This window comes from Anomaloglossus baeobatrachus, chromosome 11 (assembly GCF_048569485.1).
Source record: "Anomaloglossus baeobatrachus isolate aAnoBae1 chromosome 11, aAnoBae1.hap1, whole genome shotgun sequence".
In the NCBI taxonomy this organism is placed as follows: domain Eukaryota; kingdom Metazoa; phylum Chordata; class Amphibia; order Anura; family Aromobatidae; genus Anomaloglossus; species Anomaloglossus baeobatrachus.
This window is the reverse complement of record NC_134363.1, coordinates 139,566,383-139,590,671: the sequence shown is the minus strand read 5'-3', so window position 1 is coordinate 139,590,671 and position 24,289 is coordinate 139,566,383. Positions and strand designations below refer to the sequence as shown.

Genomic DNA, 24,289 nt, shown 5'->3' with positions numbered 1-24,289 from the left:
ACCAAGGGCTGCACAAAACACTGTACTGTCTCATCCAAATAAGCAGTGGTTGGCATAACTGGATCTTCTGCTTCTGAATAGATGAAGATGATTCCTGTTTATAATCTGGCAAAAGTCAAGAAAATGTTGATACATGAAGGGTATCAATTTTGTGTATGGAAGTGTTAATGCAAGACCAAATGTATTATTAGGTCAAATCTCTAGTTTTATCAGAGGTGTCACAGACTCCCTGTAATCAGACAAAAAAAGAACTGCTGTGGGTACTTACATAGCCCTTGTGACTTAAGAGTACTGTAATGGGGTCCTACATAACCCCTTCCACATAAGAGATCAACAGTACAGAGAAACTGGTTCTCTGCCATACAAGAGAACTATGGTGGGGTCTCACACAACTATTAACTCATGTCCTTGCCCCTCTCCTTTCCCACCTTTCTTCCTCTTGAATATTACTATGGTATGCCTGCTACATTAACTGCGTGCAAATAGGTCACATAACTTTGACAGCAAAAAAACAAGTTTGCAAGAGGATGCATGCATCATCGGAGTCTATTGTGTCATTGTTTTCTACCTTCACGTCCATTAGATTCAAATAGTCTAAATAACCCCTTGCTCATTCACTTAGTACAGTATTTCCTCCCTATTAGTCATAAAAATACTACAGCAAGCCCTGGGTGTGTTGAGCAGGGTGCTATAGGTGAGCTAAAAATATGCTTTTAAGAGCTCCTCTACAGTATATATGAAGACTTCACAGATGTATCCATTAATATGTATATAGAATATGGCAAATAAGTCTTATTTCACCATTGTGATTGGCAGACTTTTTGCTGAAAGTGGATGAGAACACCTTGAATTTGCTCAGTGTTGAGCAGAAAATGCATCGGGGGAAGGGAGGTGTGTATTTTAATGCAGTTATATAATTCCTTTGAATTAAATTTGGTACCATGCTAAATTCAGAATTGTATGTGAGGTGGGTGAAATTCTAAGGCCAAGTACATTGCGTTCTAAAAGAAAATGTCATGTTTTGACTTTTCAGCCTCTAGAGACTGCCAAGTGCCCCTGTCTGCAGAATAACAAAAAAAGATGTGTTTCCCGATCTCCCAATGTCACTGTTTCTGTTGATTTTTTGCTGTCCTTCCTGCAGGCAGCTCCGAGTATCAGTCTTTTATCTCAGAACAGCTAAAGTTCAATGCAATTCCCTCTTGAATTGATCAAGCACTGGGCAAATGCTCAAGAAAATATATAAGACACTGCACAAACTAAAGTGGAGGCATTGTCAGCAACAACCAATGAAGAGCGTTACTTTCATTGTGCAACCTGACTGATAGAAAAGAGACATGTAATGTAATTGGTCACTGGAGTTTTTACCGATATCAACCAATCATAGGCCTCTGCCCTTTTTTTAAGGATTAGCTGCTTAACTCTTTCCCTCTTTCTTTCCCTCTTTCCTTCCCTCTTTCTTTCCTTCCCTCTTTCTTTCCTTCCCTCTTTCTTTCCTTCCCTCTTTCTTTCCTTCCCTCTTTCTTTCTTTCCTTCCCTCTTTCTTTATTTCCTTCCCTCTTTCTTTTTTTCCTTCCCTCTTTCTTTTTTTCCTTCCCTCTTTCTTTTTTTCCTTCCCTCTTTCTTTCTTTCTTTCCTTCCCTCTTTCTTTATTTTCTTCCCTCTTTCTTTCTTTATTTTCTTCCCTCTTTCTTTCTTTCTTTCTTTCTTTCTTTCTTTCTTTCTTTCTTTCTTTCTTTCTTTCTTTCCTTCCCTCTTTCTTTCTTTCTTTCTTTCCTTCCCTCTTTCTTTCTTTCATTCCTTCCCTCTTTCTTTCCTTCCTTCCCTCTTTCTTTCCTTCCTTCCCTCTTTTTTTCCTTCCCTCTTTCTTTCTTTTTCTCGTCAAGGCAATTTGAGTCTTACATCTGTCCAGCTTTACCCACTGATGACTTGGTGACTTCGGCTCTATATGTGTATCTTGTCTGGGGTGAACTTATAAACTTAAATAAACAATTTAACTACCACAAGATACTTCTAATTTTTTTTCTTCTTTAATTCCGGAAACCTTTAGTTAGTGAAACTTTCTCAAAGTCCTTATCTGCTACCTTTACCTCCAGTTCCCACATTTATTGCTATGCAAATGATACCCTATGGGACTTGCAGCATCTGATTAACAGATGGCACTTCTGAATTTCACATAACTGGGAAAAAAAGTAAATAAAAATGTGTTTTGTCCACTATTGACAATTAAGTGATAAAACAGGACATTGTGCAGAAAACTGTACGTTCAGTTCTCCGCAGGGATTGGTGTCTATATAATGGGGGTCATGCTATACAATTTACAATATTAATTTTATACAATATACAGTTGCACTTTCTGGGCAGGTAGGCTACTGATCCATGGAGTGATTTAGGTGCTGGTAATGGGCAACCAGAAACTGTATTCCTTTAGTTTTCTAACACTTAGTACCAATTGGGACAATGTATATAGCGTTTCTATGTGTTCTGTCATTTCCTTTGATTTCTACTTGGGACTTTAGTAAAACTCTAAAAACTTATATAGGCATTTGGGTGTACTGGCCTGGCTATGATACTTATTATTAAGAATTAGGCATGAATTGTTCAGTTTTCAGCTATCCACTCCATAAAGCTGCTTCAAATGTGAATTAATTATTGGGAACCATAATGGGTCCTAACACAACCCCTCACTAATGCCATATTACCCAAATGCCGAAATGATCGTCCCTATTTTGCACTATATAAATGAAAACTGACAACTATATTCATAAAACATCTCCTATCAGGTTACTTGCAAGACAAACATTGATACAGACAAGCACATACCCTCATATTTTTATTTTATCATTGACTTTTGCAAAATATACCGGTACTTTAAGTGCCTCAGACTCAGTTCATATAAGAGAGAATTTTGAAAAACTCATACATTTGTAACCGTACTGGCCAAAATAATTTTGAAAAACCCATACATTTGTAACTGCCCTGGGCATTTTATTTAGTTGTCAAGGCTTTGCATGTAAGAGTGTGCATGACCGAATTATGGTTTCCACTTTAAGGACTGCCTGTAGTAAGAGGGAGATTAGGAAGGGCAGTGCATTATGATGATGATAATGATATATGTGTCACAGAAATATGCCTCTCCTCCTTAAATTGACTACTGTCTTCGTTAATAATATGCCAGCGACCTAGCTAGCATAAGGTGATACCTTTTAATTAGGGATCCCTCCCTTCATCATGGATGAATGACGAAAGGAAGCTTAGAGACGTGTCTGGAAAAAAAATGCAAACTAAACATTTTGGCTTTTGTGACTTGTAACGTGTTTGCAGATTTGTTTAAACCATTGTGATTTTAAGACGTCCAATTTTATGGTGCCCACCTCCTACAAGAGGTCTAGTGATAGACACGTGCTACAAACATTGCTGTTGACTAAGGGACCTCATAGCAATTATCAAAATGGGCCTGCATCAGTATGCTAGATTCTGCATACTGCAGATTTAAGCTTTCAGCAGAATCATCATGTAATGTGACAATAAAGATGGAACTGGGACTACCAGGCTGACCCTAAGTCTGGGGACCCTGCGCTGTCCCTTATCCCAACGGTAGACTTAGAGGTAGTCAGGGTCGAGCTGTCCAGGCCCTAACAACTAAGTCCCCACCATCCAGGAGATACCTGGACAGAGCCCAACAATCCACCAACACGGAAACAGACGGGGAAAAACAAACATATATACACCGATAACCTGCACCAGGGGATGACCACGGAGTAAGGCTATGTGGCACGTGTGCGCTCTGCACCGCACACAAAAGGTCCGCTTCAGAGTGCAACTGAAAAGCTCCGTTCTGAAGCGCCTGATGCCTGCAGAATTTGTGCACTCTGCATGCTGCCTCTCCCTATAGACAGCATGCAAAGCACATGAAAGAAGTGACATGTCACTTCTTAGAACGCACGCTTCGGGCAGCAGCCGAATCGCTGCGTTCTAATACGCCACGTGCGCACGTCTCATGCACAATCTTTATAGATTGTGCTGGGGACGCAGGATGCATGCAGTTACGCTGCGGTGCAGAACACGCGCGCAAATAACCTAAGGGTAGGGGTGTAACGAAAAAAGAAGGTAGAAGAAACCACTTACAATAATCACAGAATAGCAGCAGTAAGACATGTCTACTCTGCTCCCCGGCTTGCTCCAACTGAATGAATAACTAGCATCAAGTCCAGGAAGCAGAGGGCTTATATCCCGGCCAGCAATTGCTTAACAGCCACCCGCTGAAGCAGTCTGCTGCTGCAAAAGAAAGTGCATTAACCTCACCAGAGGCAAAAGGAAAAAAAAACTGTTTAAAGTGCATGGTCTAGATCAGGGTTCCCCAATTCCAGTCCTCAAGGGCCACCAACAGTGCTTGTTTTCAGGATTTCCTTAGCATTGCATGTATGTTGGAATCATCATCTGTGCAGGTGATTAAATTATTACCTGTGTAATACGTAGGAGACCCTGAAAACATGCATGGTGCCCACCTCAAGGTGGCCCTTGAGGACTGGAGTTGGGGAACCCTGGTCTAGGTGGTAAGGTGAGAACTAGACATACAGCCTAGAGAGGAACTACACCGATATCAGCACAATGTATCTGTCAACACAGCACCATCTGCTGTCTGCTTAAGATGGCCCTGCTAGCAATAAGTCTGCAGCTGTTGTGTAGTCCACCTTTATCACCCTGCACAATAGTGCCTTAAGGTGGCCATAATTAGACTTGTTTGTCATTAGTTCCTCCTGATTCCTCCTACAAAAATGCACTCTCTATTCGGCCAAGTGTGCGTCTGTTTCCAACTGAGACAGAGGAGTAACAAAAGAATTGAGCATGTTGAACCCCAAATTTTCCAACCCTTCTTTTCCGTCTGACATATAGACTAGTGAGCCCTCTATATATGATTATATAGTAGGTTTGGCACCACACTATTTGTATGATCTTTGGGACAACTTTCAACTCCTTTGCACTTTCTTTTGAGAAGGAGATCCTGACCAAGGCTGGGACCCCATAAAAGCTGCAATGGTATGCACGCAAATGGATGCAGAAAAATATTGCATTACTAAATACGATACTACTAGAACAGTGCTATATATGTGTGAATATTTCTTTACACGAAGATGTTGGAAAATATTGTATATAATATATCCACAAACTCTTACAATTATATCCTACACTTTTTAGCTTGTATATTTCTTACAAGCTTCTGAAAGCAGCAATGCTACAATTCCATCCTAGATACCGTAGTGCAGTACTATCTATTTTCCACAAGCATCTTGCAACTCATGGCACCCAAAGACACACTCCATTCATGGCTCAGCTTACGACATTAAGTCGGATATATTGATGACGTGCCGTATTTACATTATTTGACCTATATAGGATTTTCTATGATCAGATAGATTTCAGTATCCACTTCCCTTTAATTGTATCTAATACACAAGACCACCTTACTGGATTGGACTAACGCATTTCAGGACCTTTATTTTGCTTCCCACGAATCTTCGAAGTTGACTTGTCAACAGTATATAATTACTTTGTATCCTCTCCCCCCACCACCACCCCTCTCTTTTCTTTCCTGTCCATGCAGCGTTCTCCACATTCATAATACTGGCCATTCACAATTCTCCGCAGAAACTCAAGGCAGGTCACCTCGTTTGACACAAAGGCTCCATTTGTCTGTCATAGGCAAGGCTGTAGATGTCCCCCACCCCCCCAACCCCCTCTTCTTCCCCTCCCTACGCTTGGAAGCGAACAAAATTTTTAAAAGAGTAACAAAAATAATCTTTTTTTAGAGCAAGTATAAATATTTTAAGTGTTCATTAAAACTTTGGAATTCCACAGGGAATTTGGAGCAGACCAGAGTTACACAATTGCTGACAGATGAGCTTAAATGTGATCTGTGCACTGAACACGCTGTCTAGTTATGAGCAGGGGTGCAGGTGGGGGGTTGGGATATGCCCAATACTTATAAGATCGCGGCCCAGACCTTGGCAAATTATGGCGCTGTGCGAAATAAAATTGTATTGTGAACAGCTTATCATATGGGGATTTTTTATTATATGACATGATATTAAATTGTGTGTGTGTGTATTTTTTATTATTTATTTTTATTTTTTTTCACTTAGTACATTGCTTTTTTTTTTTAATTTGAGCTTTCAACATAGTAAAAAACAGAGGAACAGTGCCACCTGGTGGGGAAATTCTAATGGGCAAGAAAGCAAAAAAAAAATGGCTTGTATCTAAAATGAGGCACATATATTGTAAAAGAATGCAGAAGCTGCAACCTGGCCATTATTTCTTGGGGGCACAATGATAGCACAGGTTCTGTATATAAATGATGTATCAGGAGCTATCTCACTACATACATGAATGTTTAGTAAATTCAGGAGCAAGATATTGCTAGATGATTATTATGAAGAAGCTTTCAGCCAACCAGTACAGGGTGGGATTCACTTGGTACAGGGAAATATTTTAGGAACTCTGTTATCCACAGTGGAACAACTTCTAATCATAGCTATTGACCCTAGCATTGCCTACAATAGTGGTCTCCAACCTGAGAGACTTCTAGCAGTGGTCTCCAAACTGATGTGACTTCTAGTAGTGGTCTCCAAACTGATTGGACTTCTAGCAGTGGTCTCCAAACTGATGTGACTTCTAGTAGTGGTCTCCAAACTGATTGGACTTCTAGCAGTGGTCTCCAAACTGATGTGACTTCTAGCAGTGGTCTACAACCTGATGTGACTTCTAGCAGTGGTATCCAAACAGATATGACTTCTAGCAGTGGTCTACAACCTAATGTGACTTCTAGCATTGGGCTACAACCTTATGTGATCTCTAGCAGTGGTCTACAACCTGATGTGACCACTAGCAGTGGTCTACAACCTGATGTGACCGCTAGCAGTGGTCTACAACCTGATGTGACTGCTAGCAGTGGTCTACAACCTGATGTGACCGCTAGCAGTGGTCTACAACCTGATGTGACCTCTAGCAGTGCTCTACAACCTGATGTGACCTCTAGAAGTGGTCTACAACCTGTTGTGACCTCTAGCTTTAATTGTGAACTGCTGTTGGAATATGTTGGTGCTATATAAATAAAATTATTATTCTTAACATTATTAGTAGTGCGCTCCAATATGATGTGACTTCTAGCAGTGGTCTGCAACCAGATGGGACCAGACATGATCTTTACAAGTGGTCTTCAACTTGTGGCTCTCAATTTTCCAGTTGCTGCAGACCAATTTGATGCAGCGCGGGGCATATAGTCTGAGCACTGACAGGCGGACAACTTACCCCTGTAACCTCTGCAGCAATGCTGACAGCAGTCATACATGTATTTTGAAAAGACGACCTCTAGATATGACGCTGAGGACGCGCACTTCTTTGGTCGACCATGGCGAGGCCTGTTCTGAGTAGATCCTGTCTTGTTAAACCGCTGTATGGTCTTGGCCAGCTAAGATTCAGTGTGTTGGCAATCGTCTTATAGCCTTGGCCATCTTATATAGAGCAATAATTATTTTTTTCGGATCCTTAGACAATTCTTTTCCATGAGGAGCCATGCTGAGCTTCCAGTGACCAGTATGAGAGTGTGTGAGGGATAACACCAAATGTTACACACCTTTTCCCCATTCACACTAGAGACTTTGTAACATTAATGAGTCACATGATACAGGGGAAGGAAAATGGCTACTTGGGCACAATTTGGCCATTTTCACTTAGGGGTATACTCACTTTTGAGTTCTTTAGAGGGCACCAAATTTACACTGTTATGCAAGCTGTACAATGACTACTGGACATTGTATCACAGGGTCAGATCTTCAGCGTTGTCACATGAAGCGATATAATAAAATATTAACGAAATGTGAGGGATGTACTCACTTTTGTGATATACTCGTCAGGCTCTCCTGATTTCTCCACCCTTCCCTTCTGTGTTTTCAGCAGCCATATATCTAAAGGCTCTTAATGCTCGCTAATGGACATTCTCTTAGACATCCCCGGAGACCTGTCAATTTTTAGGCATGAGACATCCACTTACAACTACGTCTTATCTGATTCCTGTCTTGGCTCATCTTGGAAAGTGCAGCTAATGTGCACATTAGTACATGTCTGACTTATTTAAGGACTTTATATTTATTCTCCGTTGACACATTTGTTTTTCTATCCTGGTTTCATTTTGATGTGGGGGGTGGACGGCGGCAGACGCCACGTCCGTCTATGTGGCTTTTCGATGTGCGTGAGTGCATCGCTGGGAATGTAAGTGACCACTTTGTCATCATAATAAATTCCTGGCGTCTGGCTGTGGATGGGGTGAGGGGTAAATGGAAAATGCTACATCTTTATAGCCCTTTATTGCTTCCGGTGCTTCATAATAAACAATATAAAGTATATAAAAGTAATAGCTCAGGGTTGAGATTGAGGAACATCTCGCGGGGTCTTCTTTGAATATGGTAGGATGCTGGGATGTATAGTAGTATGGTTTCCAATAGCATCTACACTGCTCCTATAGGCAATCCCTTAAAGGGGTGGTTCACTACTCTGTAATAGTGGCTACATCTCTGTAAAACTGATAGGGAAGGCTTTTTCCAAATACCTTCTTCAGCCAATTCTGCCTTCTGTGGCGCTATTGCGGTCCGCTCATCAGCATGAAGTGACCCCTGGGCTCCGTAACCTCTGAGATCCGGTGATGTCACATCAACTTCCGGTTGAGATGACATCACTGAGGTCAGCCCCAGTCTTCCCGAGTGAATTGGCTGTGGGTGGCGTTTCACCCGTAATCACAGCCCAGCGTCAGCGCAGAATCTTGCGCGCTCTCTCCTTCACTGCAGAGCACCACGAGCAGGAGCGATGCTAGGCTGTGACGAGCGGTGAAACGCCGCCCATAGTCTAGTCACTCAGGAAGACTGAGGACTGAGGCCAGCCTCGATAATGTTGGGTCAACTGGAAGTTGACTTGACATCACCGGATCTCAGAGGTCACGGCGCCCAGGGGGTCACTTCATGGGGATGAGCAGACTGCAATAGCATCGCTCACAGGCAGAATTGGCCGAACAATGTATCTGACAAAAGCTTTCCCTATCAGATTTACAGGGATGTGGCCACTATTGCAGAGTAGTGACCCACCTCTTTAATGTACAAGCAAACATTGACCTTTTTTAGAGAACAGTAGATGCATCTAAAATGGATGTGATAGGATGCAATAACAGGAGGAGACCATAAGCAAGAGTGGTGGTGATTCTGGAGGAAAAAGACCATTTAGTCTACCCTCTTATAACCCTTTACTCATCAGTTCAGAAAATAAGGATGGCCCTTATGAAGTCCGAAGACTTTCTAAAGGGAATTAACAATCTATGACTATTCCCGAATTACACATTCCTAAATTGTAACACCTTAGAGTAAGTGAATCAAGTGGCGTGACTCAGATATGGACTCTGGTCAGTCTGGTTGTCTAGGGAGAGGCCGACACATGCATGGTTTTCTCCTGTAAATTATAAGATTATTACGAGTTACTAAATATTTTCATCAGCAAAAAGCTAAAAGGCTGAAATCTGACTATTTAAAAGTTTAAAGTTAAGGGATGGTCCACTACAAAGCATAGTGACCACATAAATGTAAAGCTGAGACAGAAGGCTTTTTCTAAATACCTTCTGTTTATCATTCTGCCTGTGAGCGGCGCTGTCAGTGTCTGCTCATCCCCCATCACGTGACACGGGCTGAAGCGACCTCTGATGTTCAGTGATGTCACGTCAACTTCCGGCTTTGAAGATCGCTGAAACTACTGCCCACAACCCAGTCATTGACGGAGACTGGATCCAGCCTTGGTGATGCCGGGTCAACTTCCAATTCCGGAAGTTGCTTTGTAGTAGACCACCTCTTTAAGTTCTCCGTAAACTAAAAAAAAAACAAAAATTCCTATCACACATCTTCCTAGTCTTAAAACACTGGGTCCCTTGATTCTCAAGGTCAAACCCCCAGCAATCATTAAAGAGGTTGCCCATCTTTGGTGACTTTTTTTTCTTAAATGCATGGAACCATTTTTGCATTTAGTTTACTTTTACATTGATGGCCTATCCTTAGGCAGGTCATCAATGTCTGATCTAAATGGCACTTCCTTTAGTTATAAATAGTAGTGGAAGATAGGGGTGCACTCAGTAGGTTCCAAGGCCACAAGTTTCAGTATAGAGACAAGGGTGTGCCTTGTCTCTATACTGATCAATGTCTGATCGGCCAGAATCCGACACCCTGCACCCCTGTGGAACAGCTGTTTTCGGTCCCGGAGGCGGCAACAGGCAACCAGAATGTTCAGTTCCGGCTTCTGATAATGGCTACAGCCGGGTACTACACATCCACCTCTTATTGATTTGAATGGGAGGCGGATGTGCAGTACCCATCTCGGCCACTATCACAAGACGGAGCAGCTCTGGACTGAGCATTACCAGCCGCCTGTCGCCTCTGTGACTGAAAACAGCTGATCCGCGGGGGTGCGGCGTGTCAAACTCCGGCCGATCAGACATTGATGACCTATCCTAAGGATAGGCCATAAATGTCAAAGTAGTGGACAACGTCCCTTTAATCTGCCTTTTTTAGACACCTAGTTTTTCAGATCCTAATATGTACTGATAAAATATACTTCTTACATGTTATCTTAAGCATCGCTTTTGCCACGAGGATGATTAGAACATTTTCTACTAAGGTCTCGGAGCTTGTCACAAAACCAAACCGTAATCTTAGGAGTCCATACATGGAAGAAAGTCTGATGCCAGCAGTCAAAACAAGAGACTCCATGATAAATGTTCAGACCCAATTATGCTTTCCGTCAGAGGCTCCTTACAAACGTGTGTGCACATCAGTCATATTTGTAATGGCACGTCTCCTACAAAATAAAAATCTGGCCTAATGCTCTGGAACAAAAAAGTGCAAACTAGGCAATTAAGATTTGTGGCGTCTTCTAAAAATGTCCAAATAAAGTATCAAAGTTTGAAGAGACGTTAAAGCTCCATTAGACAAAAATCCACTTCTAAGAAAAAGTATGAATCAATGGTCCCTGTTGGAGGGAGGCTATAGGGGAGCCAAATGTGGACCCTAGTAGCATAGCGGACCCAGAATCCGTGGCACACAATAGTTAGATGTGCTGCTGCAGATTTTGCGTGGAGACCCAAGAGACTATTTTTGATTTGGTTTCCATTACAGAAATCATCTTACAAGAGAACGATTTATTTGGTTTTTTTATGGACCATTTGAAAAAAAACATTTATAAGCAATGTACATAAACTCCAAAGCTAATGAATTCATTCCTCATGAGTCGTCCATTCCCAAGAACAACATTACTCTGTAGAGTTATTGTCAACCACAAGGTGGCTTTCAGAAACGCGTGGTAGGCAGGATGTATTAAAAGAAAAAACAGGAAAAAAAATGACCAAGAGTAGGCGAATTCAATCTGGCCACAGTTCTACTTCTCATTCATCGGACGGGGTATAAAAATATACACCACCCGTATGTTTGTCTACTTGGGTTATGTCTGGCACACTTGAGATAGGATTTAATGAGTGTTTGTTGCCCCCGTACACATTAGATGGGTTATGTCTGGCACACTTTAGATAGGAGTTAATGTGTGTCTGTTGCCCCCATACACATTAGACTAATATCGGCCTAACTTTCCGATATCTACTGGTTAAGCCTATAGTCTAATGTGTAGGGGGATGCCGGCTAATGGAGTTGATGACACATTTTTGATTTGGCGTCCATCAGCTTTCTTATAAAGAACATAAGCGCTCTTGGCCGAATATGGATCTAGCTGAGCTTGCTGTTGGCCAAACAATCCATATAATGTGTATGGCCAGCCTTAGAAGAGCAGTGTGATAACATATTGTAGAATAAAGGTTGGCCACCTTATACATTAAAGCTGACCAAAGCCTCCTATACTGGTACAATCGGTCAACCAACTAATACAGTGGTCCCCAACCTTTCTGACCTTGAGAGCCACATTCGGAGAGCTAAGCCATCAGCTTTCTTCTAGAGATAGAGGAGGAACAGTGTGATAACATATTGTAGAATAAAGGCCACCTTATACATTAAACAGGACCAAAAGCCTCGTATACTGGTAGGATCGGTCAAATATCTAATACAGTGGCCCCTACCCTTTCTGACCCACATTCATTCAGAGAATTAATCCATCAGCTTTCTTCTAGAGACAGAGGAGGAGCAGTGTAATAACATATTGCAGAATAAAGGCCACCCTATACATTAAAGAGGACCAAAAGCCTCCTATTCGGGTAGGATCGGTCAACCATTTAATACAGTGGTCCCAACCTTTCTGACCTTGAAAGCCATGTTCGACTCTCAAGAGAGGGTCGCGAGTCACATTTAGTTCCCACACCTCACAATAGTAACACAAAGAGCCCCCATTACCAGTATAATGACAGCCAAAGCTTTTCCACAGAAATCACTACACCGAGGCGGTGTACCAAGATCCAGGGGTTTCTACCGCTCTATTCAGATCTGCTCTTCTGGAGGGGCTACTCAAAAATATCATCATATGAGACCTGCTCTTCATAGCTGTTTGCAAGACCTGGTGAAAATGCTCCTAGCTGGCAGAGAGTCGTGAACAACACATTATGGGCCTGTGAGCCACAGGTGGCTCCTGAACCACAGGTGGCTCCCGAACCACAGTTTGGGGACCCATGATTTAATATGTATGGGGGGATCTCCTGACTCTCCCCTAAAATAAGATATTGATGGAGATGAGGGTCGAGCAGTTTGTATTTAGTGGCCTGACCCTTTAGTTCACTGGGAGGTCTACCGTGCCACTGACAGCGGGCTCTTCTCTCCCCATAGAGAACAGTCAAACCTAGCAGTTATGTGAGTGGGGGAGTCTGGCTTCTAAGCCAACAAATGGTCGCATTGCCTTGTAATATCCTCGACAACTTGAGAATTAATTGACTGTAGAAATAATTACTGACCTTTTTTATTTTTTTTATTAATTTTTATTACAATGGGAAGTTAGATGAGTCATGGTACTGCTTGTCCGATGTAGATCTGTAATATTCCTTGGCATGGCACCGTTCATGAGAAGTGTCCTTGGACCTACTACCAGCTCAATTAAATATCATTTATAATAAAGAATGGCAGGCTTATGTGTCTTATAAATCTGCATAACATTGCATAAGTGTGTTGGCGAAGTGATATTACATCCGTCCTACAACTTCCATGTGTTCAGACCATTATATCATTGTATAATCATTATTTATTTATTTTTCTTGCAGTTGAAGGCATGACAGCTGCTCGAAGATACCATATCTGGAGCTCTTGGTGAATAGCTGAAGTCTACGAAGAACAAGACACAATGACAACAGCTGGGCTCGCGTCTCAAGACGTTTCATTGAAAAATAGCTTTATGCACAGCGCACAGGGATTAATGTGCGGCAAATCATGTTGGGCAAATCCTACCGAGTATGAAAAGTAAGTCATCAGACACAATGACCCTTATACTTCTAGTTAACATGAGACCTAATGTACAAGTCAACCCAATGGAACATTTCATTGGGGTTAGGGAATTTTTATGATTTGGTTCTTTATAGGATCCATGCATGGTCGTAATGCATGATGGAGCTATGACGGCCATGCTGGATTCCTTTATTGTATAATTGTGTTTGTGTGTGTGTGTGTGTGTGTGTATATTTCTAAACAGACCAAAACTATAGCCTCTAAAATCAATTTAATCCTCTATAACAACTGAGGATAGAAAACGCAGCTAGTCGTACCAGATATTAACGGGAAGGATTATAAAAATAAACTCATCTTGTGAGGTTGTGACAGTCACAACCCTTGTGTAAACCTGAGAAATGGTGGCTGCTGCAGCCCCATATGGGTTGAGTTCAATTTTAGAGAGAACAGGGTTAATGCCGCACTGTCACCAATTGAGAAAAAACTGATGGTCTGTATATTCATTTTTATTTAGGTCCACTCGTTTCGGAGAACAAAAGTCTCCTTCATCAGGACAAGAGAAAATCAACAATATAGTGTTGATTTTCTCTTGTCCTGATGAAGGAGACTTTTGTTAGATAAAAAAGAATATACAGACAATCAACAGGTTTTTGTTTTTTTTTCAATTGGCCACAGTGCGACATTAACCTTCTTCTCCTCTCCAGCATTGTAAGAAAATATTAGTGAAATGGTATCATTTTGGAATTGATGTTAAATATGATTATGGTATTAATTATTTTCTTTCTGTTGCAGTACATTCTACGGGATGGATTCTATGCCATACGTTATAAGATCCCATATTCAACAGCAAACTTCCTCTATTGGTAAGTTTTGTCTTAGAAATCAAGTAAATCTATTTGTACAAAACATAGTCCCCATATGCAGTATATCCACAGATAAAAAGTAGAGGTGCTTCAATAAAAAGTTTAAATGTTAATCGTGGATTTCGGGAAATTCTATTTTTGTTGACGCTATTTTTAGTTATGATGTTTGAAGACTTCCTGAAAATTTGAAGGCAATACTCTTTACTACTGCATGCCCTTATTATTACTCGCCTTGACTATTGCAACCCCCTGCTCTGTGGCCTCCCTTCTACCAGTCTCGCACCCCTACAATCTATTCTAAACTATTCTGCCCGACTAATCCACCTGTCCCCCCTCTACTCCCCAGCCTGTCCTCTCTGCCAGTCCCTTCACTGGCTTCCCATTGCCCAACGACTGCAGCTCAAAACTCTAAACATGATGTACAAAGCCATCCACAACCTGTCTTCTCCCTATATCTGTAACCTTCTCTCCCGGTACCTACCTGCATATAACCTCAGATCCTCACAAGATCTTTCTCTAGTCCCCTTGCATCTCCTCTTCCTACAATCACAGACAAGATTTCTCCCATGCATCCACCACACTCTGGAATGCTGTGCCACAACAAATCAGACTCTTGCCTAGCTTGAAAAGCTTGCTTGAAAAGAAACCTGCAGACTCACCTCTTCCGACAAGCCTACGATTCTGCCATAACGCTCAGTTGGCTATATCACTGCACCACATATCTACCCTCACCTACTGTATCCTCAGCCATCCCCTGTAGACTGTGAGCCTTCGTGGGCAGGGTCCTCTCTCTTCTATTACCAGTCTGTGCCTTGTTTTCTTTATGATTATTGTACTAGTCCCTACTATGTGTAGTCCTTTTCACATGCAAAGCACCATGGAAGAAATAGCGAATAACAATAAAAAATAATAATAATGTAATTCACATACTTCCAAGTCTATAGATCAATCCATAAAAAATGTTATCCATAAATGTAGAGAAGATAGAGTAAAATTTATATCTTATTTTTCAGGTCAACATTCTAGGCCAGCCACCATGAATGGACATTGCTGCTCAGAAAACTGCATGAAGAAATCTAACTTTCTTCATCTTGGCATGCCTATTATAGAACATTCTACAAACTGTGAAGATGACCAAGTTGTTCCTTCCTTTAAGAAACTGTCAATGAACGGCGGGGCAGAGAGGACCCCTCCTTTAACGCCTGTTAAAAGTGGACCACCACAATTTTATGCCATTCCACCTTGCGATCGGAGCTCAAGACCTTTACCGCCTCTTCCGATTTCAGAAGATCATCCTTTTGATGAGGCAGATAGTGAGGTTGAATTTCTGACCAGTTCCGAGACTGACTTACTTATACAAGACGGAAGACCTTTGGCATTTAAGTATGGTGTTCCAAGCAGACGGAGCTTTAGGGGTTGTGGACAAATTAATTATGCCTATTTTGATTCGGCATCTGCAGCCAAAAAAGCAGATGAAATCCCAACATGTCAACAGAATGGATGTGTACAAAACATAAAACCTCAAAAACCTGAACAATGTCATAGAAGGTTAAGGAGGTCTCATTCTGGGCCAGCTGGATCATATAATAAACCTGCTATTCGGATACATGGAAATAGGACTTCGCCTAATTCAGATGAAGACAAACCTGAAATTCCACCAAGGATTCCAATACCCCCTAGGCCGTTGAAACCAGATTACAGAAGGTGGTCAGCAGAAGTTTCCTCAAATACATACAGTGATGAGGATCGACCACCTAAGGTACCACCAAGGGAACCTTTGTCCAGGAGCAACTCTCGAACACCAAGCCCGAAGAGTTTGCCTTTATACCTCAATGGTGTAATGCCTCCAACTCAGAGTTTTGCACCAGACCCAAAATACGTTAGCAGTAAAGCTCTTCAAAGACAAAACAGTGAAGGATCTGCCAATAAAATCCCTTGTATTTTGCCCATTATAGAAAATGGAAAAAAGGCCAGTTCAACACATTATTATCTTTTACCAGAGAAGCCTCCTTACTTTTACCGCTATGAAAAGTATTTCACAGAATCTAAAGACTCTTGCTCTGACTCATGTTCTAGTGACAGTAACCTATGTTCAGCTTCAACAAAGCCTGATGTCAAGGCAAAATTGGACAATAACCATACAAACGTAAACACCTTTCGGATGTAGTTTCTCTGTAATGTATGGAATGATTAGGTCATTGGGCATACTGCAGGATGTTACTTTCAGCCTATATGGCTGATTCGGAGGTGAAGGAAGGATGAACTAAACTAAAGGAACAAAGACTAAGATTATCTTCTCAGTTCTAAGTGATCCTTTCTGGTTCCCATGAAGCAAAAGCTGAACAGATATTGAGTCTGTGAATGGTCTCATTAAAATAATGTGAGGTATGATTTCGTAGCTGTGTGAGTCAATGTGATGGGTGGACAAGGAGCCCAAGTCACTACTCAACAGTCCCATACTGTAGACCACAGTCAGGATAGTTTGGGTAGCTAGGTATGAAAAGGTGACCCTGTGACTTTTTACTGCTGATATTTTTATGAAAATTGAATAGTTTCGAGAACAATAGTGCAGTATTTGTGTATCCTACTTTAACCCTTCCTCAAATGTTTGCCTCTTGACTTGTCTAAAGACCTGGACTAAAATGTAGGCTGAAGCTCAACAAGCTGCTAGCTGCGTGTTCTGTTAGGTTAGGACACCATTTTTTTTATATATATATATAAATTTCTATATAGTCAAAAAAGCACAAACAGATGGAATTTCTAAAATGTTCTGAATGGGAAATTTTCCATGGACCTTTCAACCAAGCTAAAGATAGTGGAGGCAGTCATTTTCACGGAGACTGACCAATCTGAGATGTTTGAACCTCAACCTTTATTGTCTCGTGTCTCTATGATGTCCCCCATTCTAGAGGGTTAAGACCAGTGGCTGACAAAAAATGACTGCCTCTACCCTATAGATGATTAGCTCCACTTCACATGACCTTTCAACCAAGCTAAAGATGGTGGAGGCAGTCATTTTCACAGAGACTGACCAATCTGAGATGTTTGAACCTCAACCTTTATTGTCTTGTGTCTCTATGATGTCCCCAATTCTAGAGGGTTAAGACCAGTGGCTGACAAAAAATGACTGCCTCTACCCTATAGATGATTAGCTCCACTTCACATGACCTTTCAACCAAGCTAAAGATGGTGGAGGCAGTCATTTTCACGGAGACTGACCAATCTGAGATGTTTGAACTTCAACCTTTATTGTCTCGTGTCTCTGATGTCCCCAATTCTAGAGGGTTAAGACCAGTGGCTGACAAAAAATGACTGCCTCTACCCTATAGATGATTAGCTCCACTTCACATGACCTTTCAACCAAGCTAAAGATGGTGGAGGCAGTCATTTTCACGGAGACTGACCAATCTGAGATGTTTGAACCTCAACGTTTATTGTCTCGTGTCTCTATGATGCCCCCAATTCTAGAGGGTTAAGACCAGTGGCTGACAAAAAATGACTGCCTCTACCCTATAGATGATTAGCTCCACTTCACATGACCTTTCAACCAAGCTAAAGATGGTGGAGGCAGTCATTTTCACGGAGACTGACCAATCTGAGATGTTTGAACCTCAACCTTTATTGTCTCGTGTCTCTATGATGCCCCCAATTCTAGAGGGTTAAGACCAGTGGCTGACAAAAAATGACTGCCTTTACCCTATAGATGATTAGCTCCACTTCACATACTTTGTTTAGTGTTTGTCAGACTCTGCTTTACCTTCCTCTTGTGGTCCAAAGAGTGAATCGTAAAATGAAGAAAACCCAGTGTTCTTTCTAGTCCTCGTAAAGTGTTTATTCTAAATTGCCAGTAAGTTCTTGCTGTTGATTTCTTTCCTCTTTTTTTTTTTTCTAATATATTAATAGATCTGAAGCACGAGCTGGTCTTGTGTTAACGCTATCTATACAGTATTTTTTTTTTTAATTTCCTTGTGCGTTCAATAAATCTCTAGCAAACACCATAATAGGTGACGCATGGCACGATCGCTCTACGGGAAGTTATGCACAAACTTACCGCGAGTGAGTGACACGGCACCAAACATTTTTGCCAAGGTCAATAGAGGAGTCAGTGTGTGGTTGTATGTACAGTCTGTGTGTATACATATATGATTTTTATTTTTAATTTTTTTCATTTGAAGGACTCTGTTTTAGACCAGCAATGAGCTAAAATTTCTATTAGTTTATATATCATAGAGAAAAGAGCAAAATTGTATCACTGAAGAGGCGAATGGCATTCCTATTCACAGTTTACTTTAGGTGGGTCCAAATAGATGCAAATCGGCAATAAAATATTAGGGCCAATGACCAAGTTTCCAAATAATTTACTATTTGGTCCAATATTTGTACAATATTGGACCATAATTTCAGTAGTATAAGCCTCCGGTAATGGTTAGTTGGGTAACCTTCATTCAGATCTTGAGCAGCTCATGCATATGAAATACATGAACATGAAGGTCACACAATAGAGTATTGATGCCCATTGGTTCTATTTAAATGGGGTTCTCACCTTCGGTCTGACAGTTTGGGCCTGTGGCATTGTCGTGCCACTGACCGTAATTGTGCATTCTCCATCCTGCAAGCTGAGGCCACTTCACCTCTGTAGCGTCGGAGGAGCACCTGGGATTTGAGGAATCTGGGTACCTTCAGAGCAGCACTTACAAGCTCTAAAGTGAGTTTGTAAGCGCTGAGTTCCTTGCCTAGGAGACCGCCTACCACTAATACACTGAGAAAGGGTATGGTAACCTACGCAACGAGCAGGAAAGTATGAAAAGCCCTTTTAATAAAGTGACTTTTTTTTTTTTTTTTTACAAGCCCATCTCAATTTTTACCATTTATCATGTTTGGAGTAACCAAAAGGCCTACTGGTGGTTACCACACTAGGGACATTTCTCAATTAAAGGGGTTCTCCACTACTTGGACAACCCCTTTTCACTCCCCTTGTTTGTCCCTGTAAAAATAAATAAGCCTATACTCACCTCCGGCGTGGCCGCGGTTCCAGCGACGTCTGAAGCCACGATCCTGGGGCCTATATGACATTGTTATGACACGCGGGCCTCCAGACCAATCGGTGTTGGCTTTCTCCTCCCCACCTTCGGACATTTAAGCATGAAGTGAGTGCAGCGCTCACATCCTGTTCAAATGTCCGAAGGTGGGGAGACAGCCGCCAGGCACTGATTGGTCGGGGGCTTTGCATGTCATAATGTGACGTGGGTCCTGGGAACTCTGCTTCAGACATCACTGGAAGGCGGCCGCACCGGAGGTGAGTATAAGCTTATTTTTATAGGGCCGAACATGAAGAATGAATAGGGGTTGTCCAAGTAGTGGACAACGCCCATATTGTGGTGACCACCAGTAGGCCCATATTCATACATATACATTTTATGGGGACCATTAAAGAATAGGAGCCTCTGGTACCCTTTAAGGGGAACTTTAATGTAGGTCGAAACACCCAGCATTGGCTGACAGAGTATACCAGGAGTATTAATGTAGAAATCAGTGGAATATCTTCCCTCAGGCTAACAGAAGATGTATGTTTGTGCCTTTTTGTAAGTAAAAAATAAAACCTTCTTTCCTCTTATCTATATTTTTAGGATCTTCTTTTCCATAAATTTTTAGATGTTTAGTAAAACAGAAACTTAGCAGTTAACAATGTCACACGTAAAGGGATGGGCATGCTCCATGTTGGGAGTAGCACAGCCCCCCGCCCATGAGCAGGAGGAGCTGCGTCCTTACTGAGCGGATTCGACTGTCCTTGTTTATGGAATGTTAGTAGAGGAAAAGAGGTGCTGCTGGGACAAAAAACGCAGATACAACACTGTTGGGAGGATTTATAAAAGCTGGTGCCCATCTGAACAGTGAGGTCGCCCCGGGCAACCAACCAGATGACTACTTCTCTGTCTACAGTAGGAAAGTGAAAGCGCTCACCTGATTGGTTGCAGAAGGTACCACCCCCGCTTAGCTCTGTACTGACTTTTATCTCTCCCCCCTGTATCTGTCTCTGTATAATCCAGTGATACACATGCTGTTTACAGTTTGAAACTGATGTATAATTAACTATTTAAGTTACAATATTTTTTTTAATACAGACTAAATGAAGGTATAAATATTAGCATAAAATGCACTGATATTCCGGCATATGTACAGTATTTGACAAAGAATGATTATGTTCATTTTGTTATTTTTGGATAATACTGTGTGTTATCATGTCTTTTTGAAATTAATAAAGCTATAATATACTTATTTATGACATTGCTTATGGTGCCACATTATTTCTTGATCCATTATTTAGTGAGAATATTTTCTATACTTTCATATATTATATTCAACTTAAGGGTTATTCCCATCCTAAAGATCCTATTCCTATATGTAGTAGGTGTAGTAATAATAATATTAGCTAATACCTCCAATTAGAAATGTAGTATAGTTTTTCTGATATAGTCATGTCTCTTACCTCATGTGCAGGGCATTGCAGCTTAGGTATCCATGGTAGTATAGTTTTCCTGATATAGCTATGTCACTTACCTCATGTGTAGGGCATTGTAGCTTAGGTATCTATGGTCTTATAGTTTTCCTGATATAGCTATGTCACTTACCTCATGTGCAGGGCATTGCAGCTTAGGTATCCATGGTTACGTCCACTCATATAGTGACAATCAGTTAGTTGCTCGTGGTAATGACCATGGATACCGAAGCTGCAATGCCGTGCACATGAGGTAAGAGACCTAACTAATCAGGAGAACTATACTACATTTCTAATTGAAGGTATTTGCTAATATTATTATTACACCTACTACATCTTGGGATAGGATCTTGGAGATTGGAATATCCCTTTAATTTGTCCAATCAAGGGCTTTACAAGGCTTAATGGGGGTTGTCTAATTATCTTCAGGATGCTTCCTGCTTGCCAGGGGTTGGTGCGCTCCTGAAGACCATGGTCACACCGCTGGTCCGAACCATGAGCTCTCCGATGCTGCTAGAAGAGGAAACTACATTGCAAGAGCACCTGGGCACTGAAGTTGGCCGGATCCAGCTTCAGCGCTGCGCTTACAAGCTCTATAGCAAAAGGTTCCTTTCTGATGCTGCAATAGAGGAAACTACATTGGAGGGGCACCTGGGTACTGAAGCTTGTAAGAGCAGCTTCAGGGCTGCGTTTACAAACTCTATAGCAAAAGGTTCCTTGCCTAGGAAACCGACACCCGGTCTGGTAGCCAAATCAGTAGTCGACTGTTGAACAGGAGCCCTGAGAACAGTCTCTTATCTGACACCATCCCTCTTTTGGTTAGCCAGCATGGTGCAACGTTGTCGTGGTGGCATGACGCCTATGTGAAGCCACATCAGGCCGGCTAGAAGAATTGTGGATGCTGTATGGTAAGAGGCGGCTCTCAAGGCTCCTGGCTGCCAATCACATGCTACTGACTGGGTCCTTCGAAACGATGCGTGCTAAACTCCAATTAAAATTTAAACTGGGGGTGGAAGGATGGAAGGATTAGGTTGCTGGACAGTGTCGGGTGCATTATCATGCATATCTAACTCCATTCCAATCCAGCATGTCCAAAAAATGACAACTCTTTTCACACTTTCAGACACGATACTTAACAAAGCTAATAAAAGTTGCTCTAACAGATCAGAGGGACTTTTGGTAGGCCCAAGAGGACCCAAGGAATTGGAATCCAACCATGGGCATAGAAGGGTAACAGGCCACCACTCGTTTGTGTTGAATTGTGGCCCTCATTATAATGGGTTGTCATGTATGGCATTGATGGTCTTCTAGGATAAGCGATGAACAGACAGGGTGTAATGCCGCGTCACCGTAATGAAAGACAATACAATATGATATAATTGTGATTTATTTCTACGCGTTTCGGAGAGATTCCTCTTCTTCAGGAAAAATCAAATAGGTATGTGATTTTTTTTTTTTTTTTTTCCTGGAGAGGTATCTCTACGAAACGCATAGTGATAAATCACAATTATATCATCTTTGATTGTCTTTCATCATAGCAGTGCGGCATTACACCCTGTCTGTTCATCGCTTATCCTCTGCTTCCACGTGGGGCTGCCGCAGCCATGTACCTAGGCCTATAGAGTTGATTGTGACTATCACAACCCCCTAAGATGAGCCTCTCCATTGTTTTCACCTTCATATAACCTCCGGATAAGACCCTATTTTGCGCTCCTTTGTCTTCCTGCACTTCTCATAATATTGATGGTTTATAGAAACTGCCCTTAATGTCTACCGCAGTGATTTAAGGCCCCTATGCACATCAGAAATTAAAGGGTATTCCCACCTTCAAGATCATATCCCAAAATATAGTAGGCGTAATAATAATATTAGCAAATACCCCCAATTAGAAATATAGTATAGTTCTCCTGATTCACTGTCACTTACCTCATGTTCAGGGCATTACACGACCTTAGGTATCCATGGTTACGACCACAAGCAACTAACTAGATAACTAACTGTGCCTATATGAGTTTTCGCAACCATGGATACCTAAGGTCCTGCAATGCCCTGCACATGAGGTAAGAGACATAGATAATCAGGAGAACTATACTACATTTCTAATTGGAGATATTTGCTAATATAATTATTGGGATAGAATTTTGGAGATGGGAATACCCCTTTATGTCTGCGATTTCGACAGGACCAGCTGACCGTCTTAAATCTATGGAGGCCCCAAATAAGAAGAAACGAGCAGTTGGAATTTCATCAGCCGATCGTTTTGTTTTCAGGGGAAAGAAACCCGAGCCAGTTCCGTCTTGAAGTGGCTCGCTCCATTTTTTGTGTTGTGTCGAGCCAAGTGCTCGTGTATGGGAGAGTCAGGAGACAGAGCTGTAGGCCAAAGAGACAGCTATGTCATCTGTGTGGCCACCTCTCCTATAGGCAAGGAGAAATATATTTTTTTGCGTGGGCGTGCAGAAAAACTGGGCTTCGGTGCTTAAAAAAACAAAAACATTATTGCATTTTTTCAGGTCCCCTTCACCCCCCCCTCCCCCAAAAAAAAAGCCTATAGGGGGGAATTTCCAAAATCGCATAGTTGAACAGTGTTTTAAACTTGACAGGAGTTAGTTTTCATAAACTCACATCCACAGTGGAATAAAACATGGGAATGTGGGCTTAATGCAATCCAATAATGAGCCCTTAGCTGGTCATTCATGGAATGGATGACCCATGGAAATGTGAAAATCGAATGTGGTCACCGAAAGGCCCCCAAATTTTAGAGGCCATTTATTTGCATTTTCTAATTACAACCACACACCTAAGACACTCATCTTTTAATGCTTACACAAAAGCAGGATCATTTTGTCATCACAATTATACACTTAGAGGTGTGGACACTTAATGAGATTACACCAGAATGGGTGTCACGTCCATGACAAACTCCTAGTTCCTCCCTAAAGTGCTGCAATTGTGTTGGAGCACACACCTCTCCAGACTGGGCAAAACCAGAGAGGACAATATTGCATGTACTAAAGCTGTGATCTAACAGGGCTACATGGGGTTAATAGTTCTGGACGAAATTTGCACCTATTACACAGTGCCTTGCGAAAGTATTGAACCCCCTTGAATTTTTCAACCTTTTCCCATATTTCAGGCTTCAAACATAAAGATAATCATTTTAATGTTCTGGTGAAGAATCAACAACAAGTGGGACACAATTTTGAAGTTGAACTAAATTTATTGCTTATTTTAAACTTTTTTTAAAAAATAAATAACTGAAAAGTGTGGCGTGCAATATTATTCATCCCCTTAATTTTCAGTGCAGCAAACTCACTCCAGAAGTTCATTGAGGATCTCTGAATGATCCACTGTTGTCCTAAATGACTGATGATGATAAATATAATCCCCCTGTGTGTGAACAAGTCTCCGTATAAATGCACCTGCTCTGTGATAGTCTCAGTGTTCTGTTTAAAGCGAAAATAGCAACATGAAGACCAAGG

At 41.6% G+C, this 24,289-nt stretch overlaps 1 protein-coding gene across 1 annotated transcript in view; it reads left to right on the top strand.

Annotated features, from left to right (window-relative positions):
* ERRFI1 (ERBB receptor feedback inhibitor 1) overlaps positions 1–20,602 on the top strand; it is a 24,835-nt gene extending 4,233 nt beyond the window's left edge. The window contains 4 exon segments of the mRNA XM_075328924.1: positions 13,271–13,466; positions 14,244–14,314; positions 15,328–16,452; positions 16,455–20,602. Of these exon segments, the coding sequence (XP_075185039.1) occupies positions 13,351–13,466; positions 14,244–14,314; positions 15,328–16,452; positions 16,455–16,492 (1,350 nt within the window). The 5' untranslated portion in view covers positions 13,271–13,350 and the 3' untranslated portion in view covers positions 16,493–20,602.
* Positions 20,603–24,289: the final 3,687 nt, after the last annotated feature.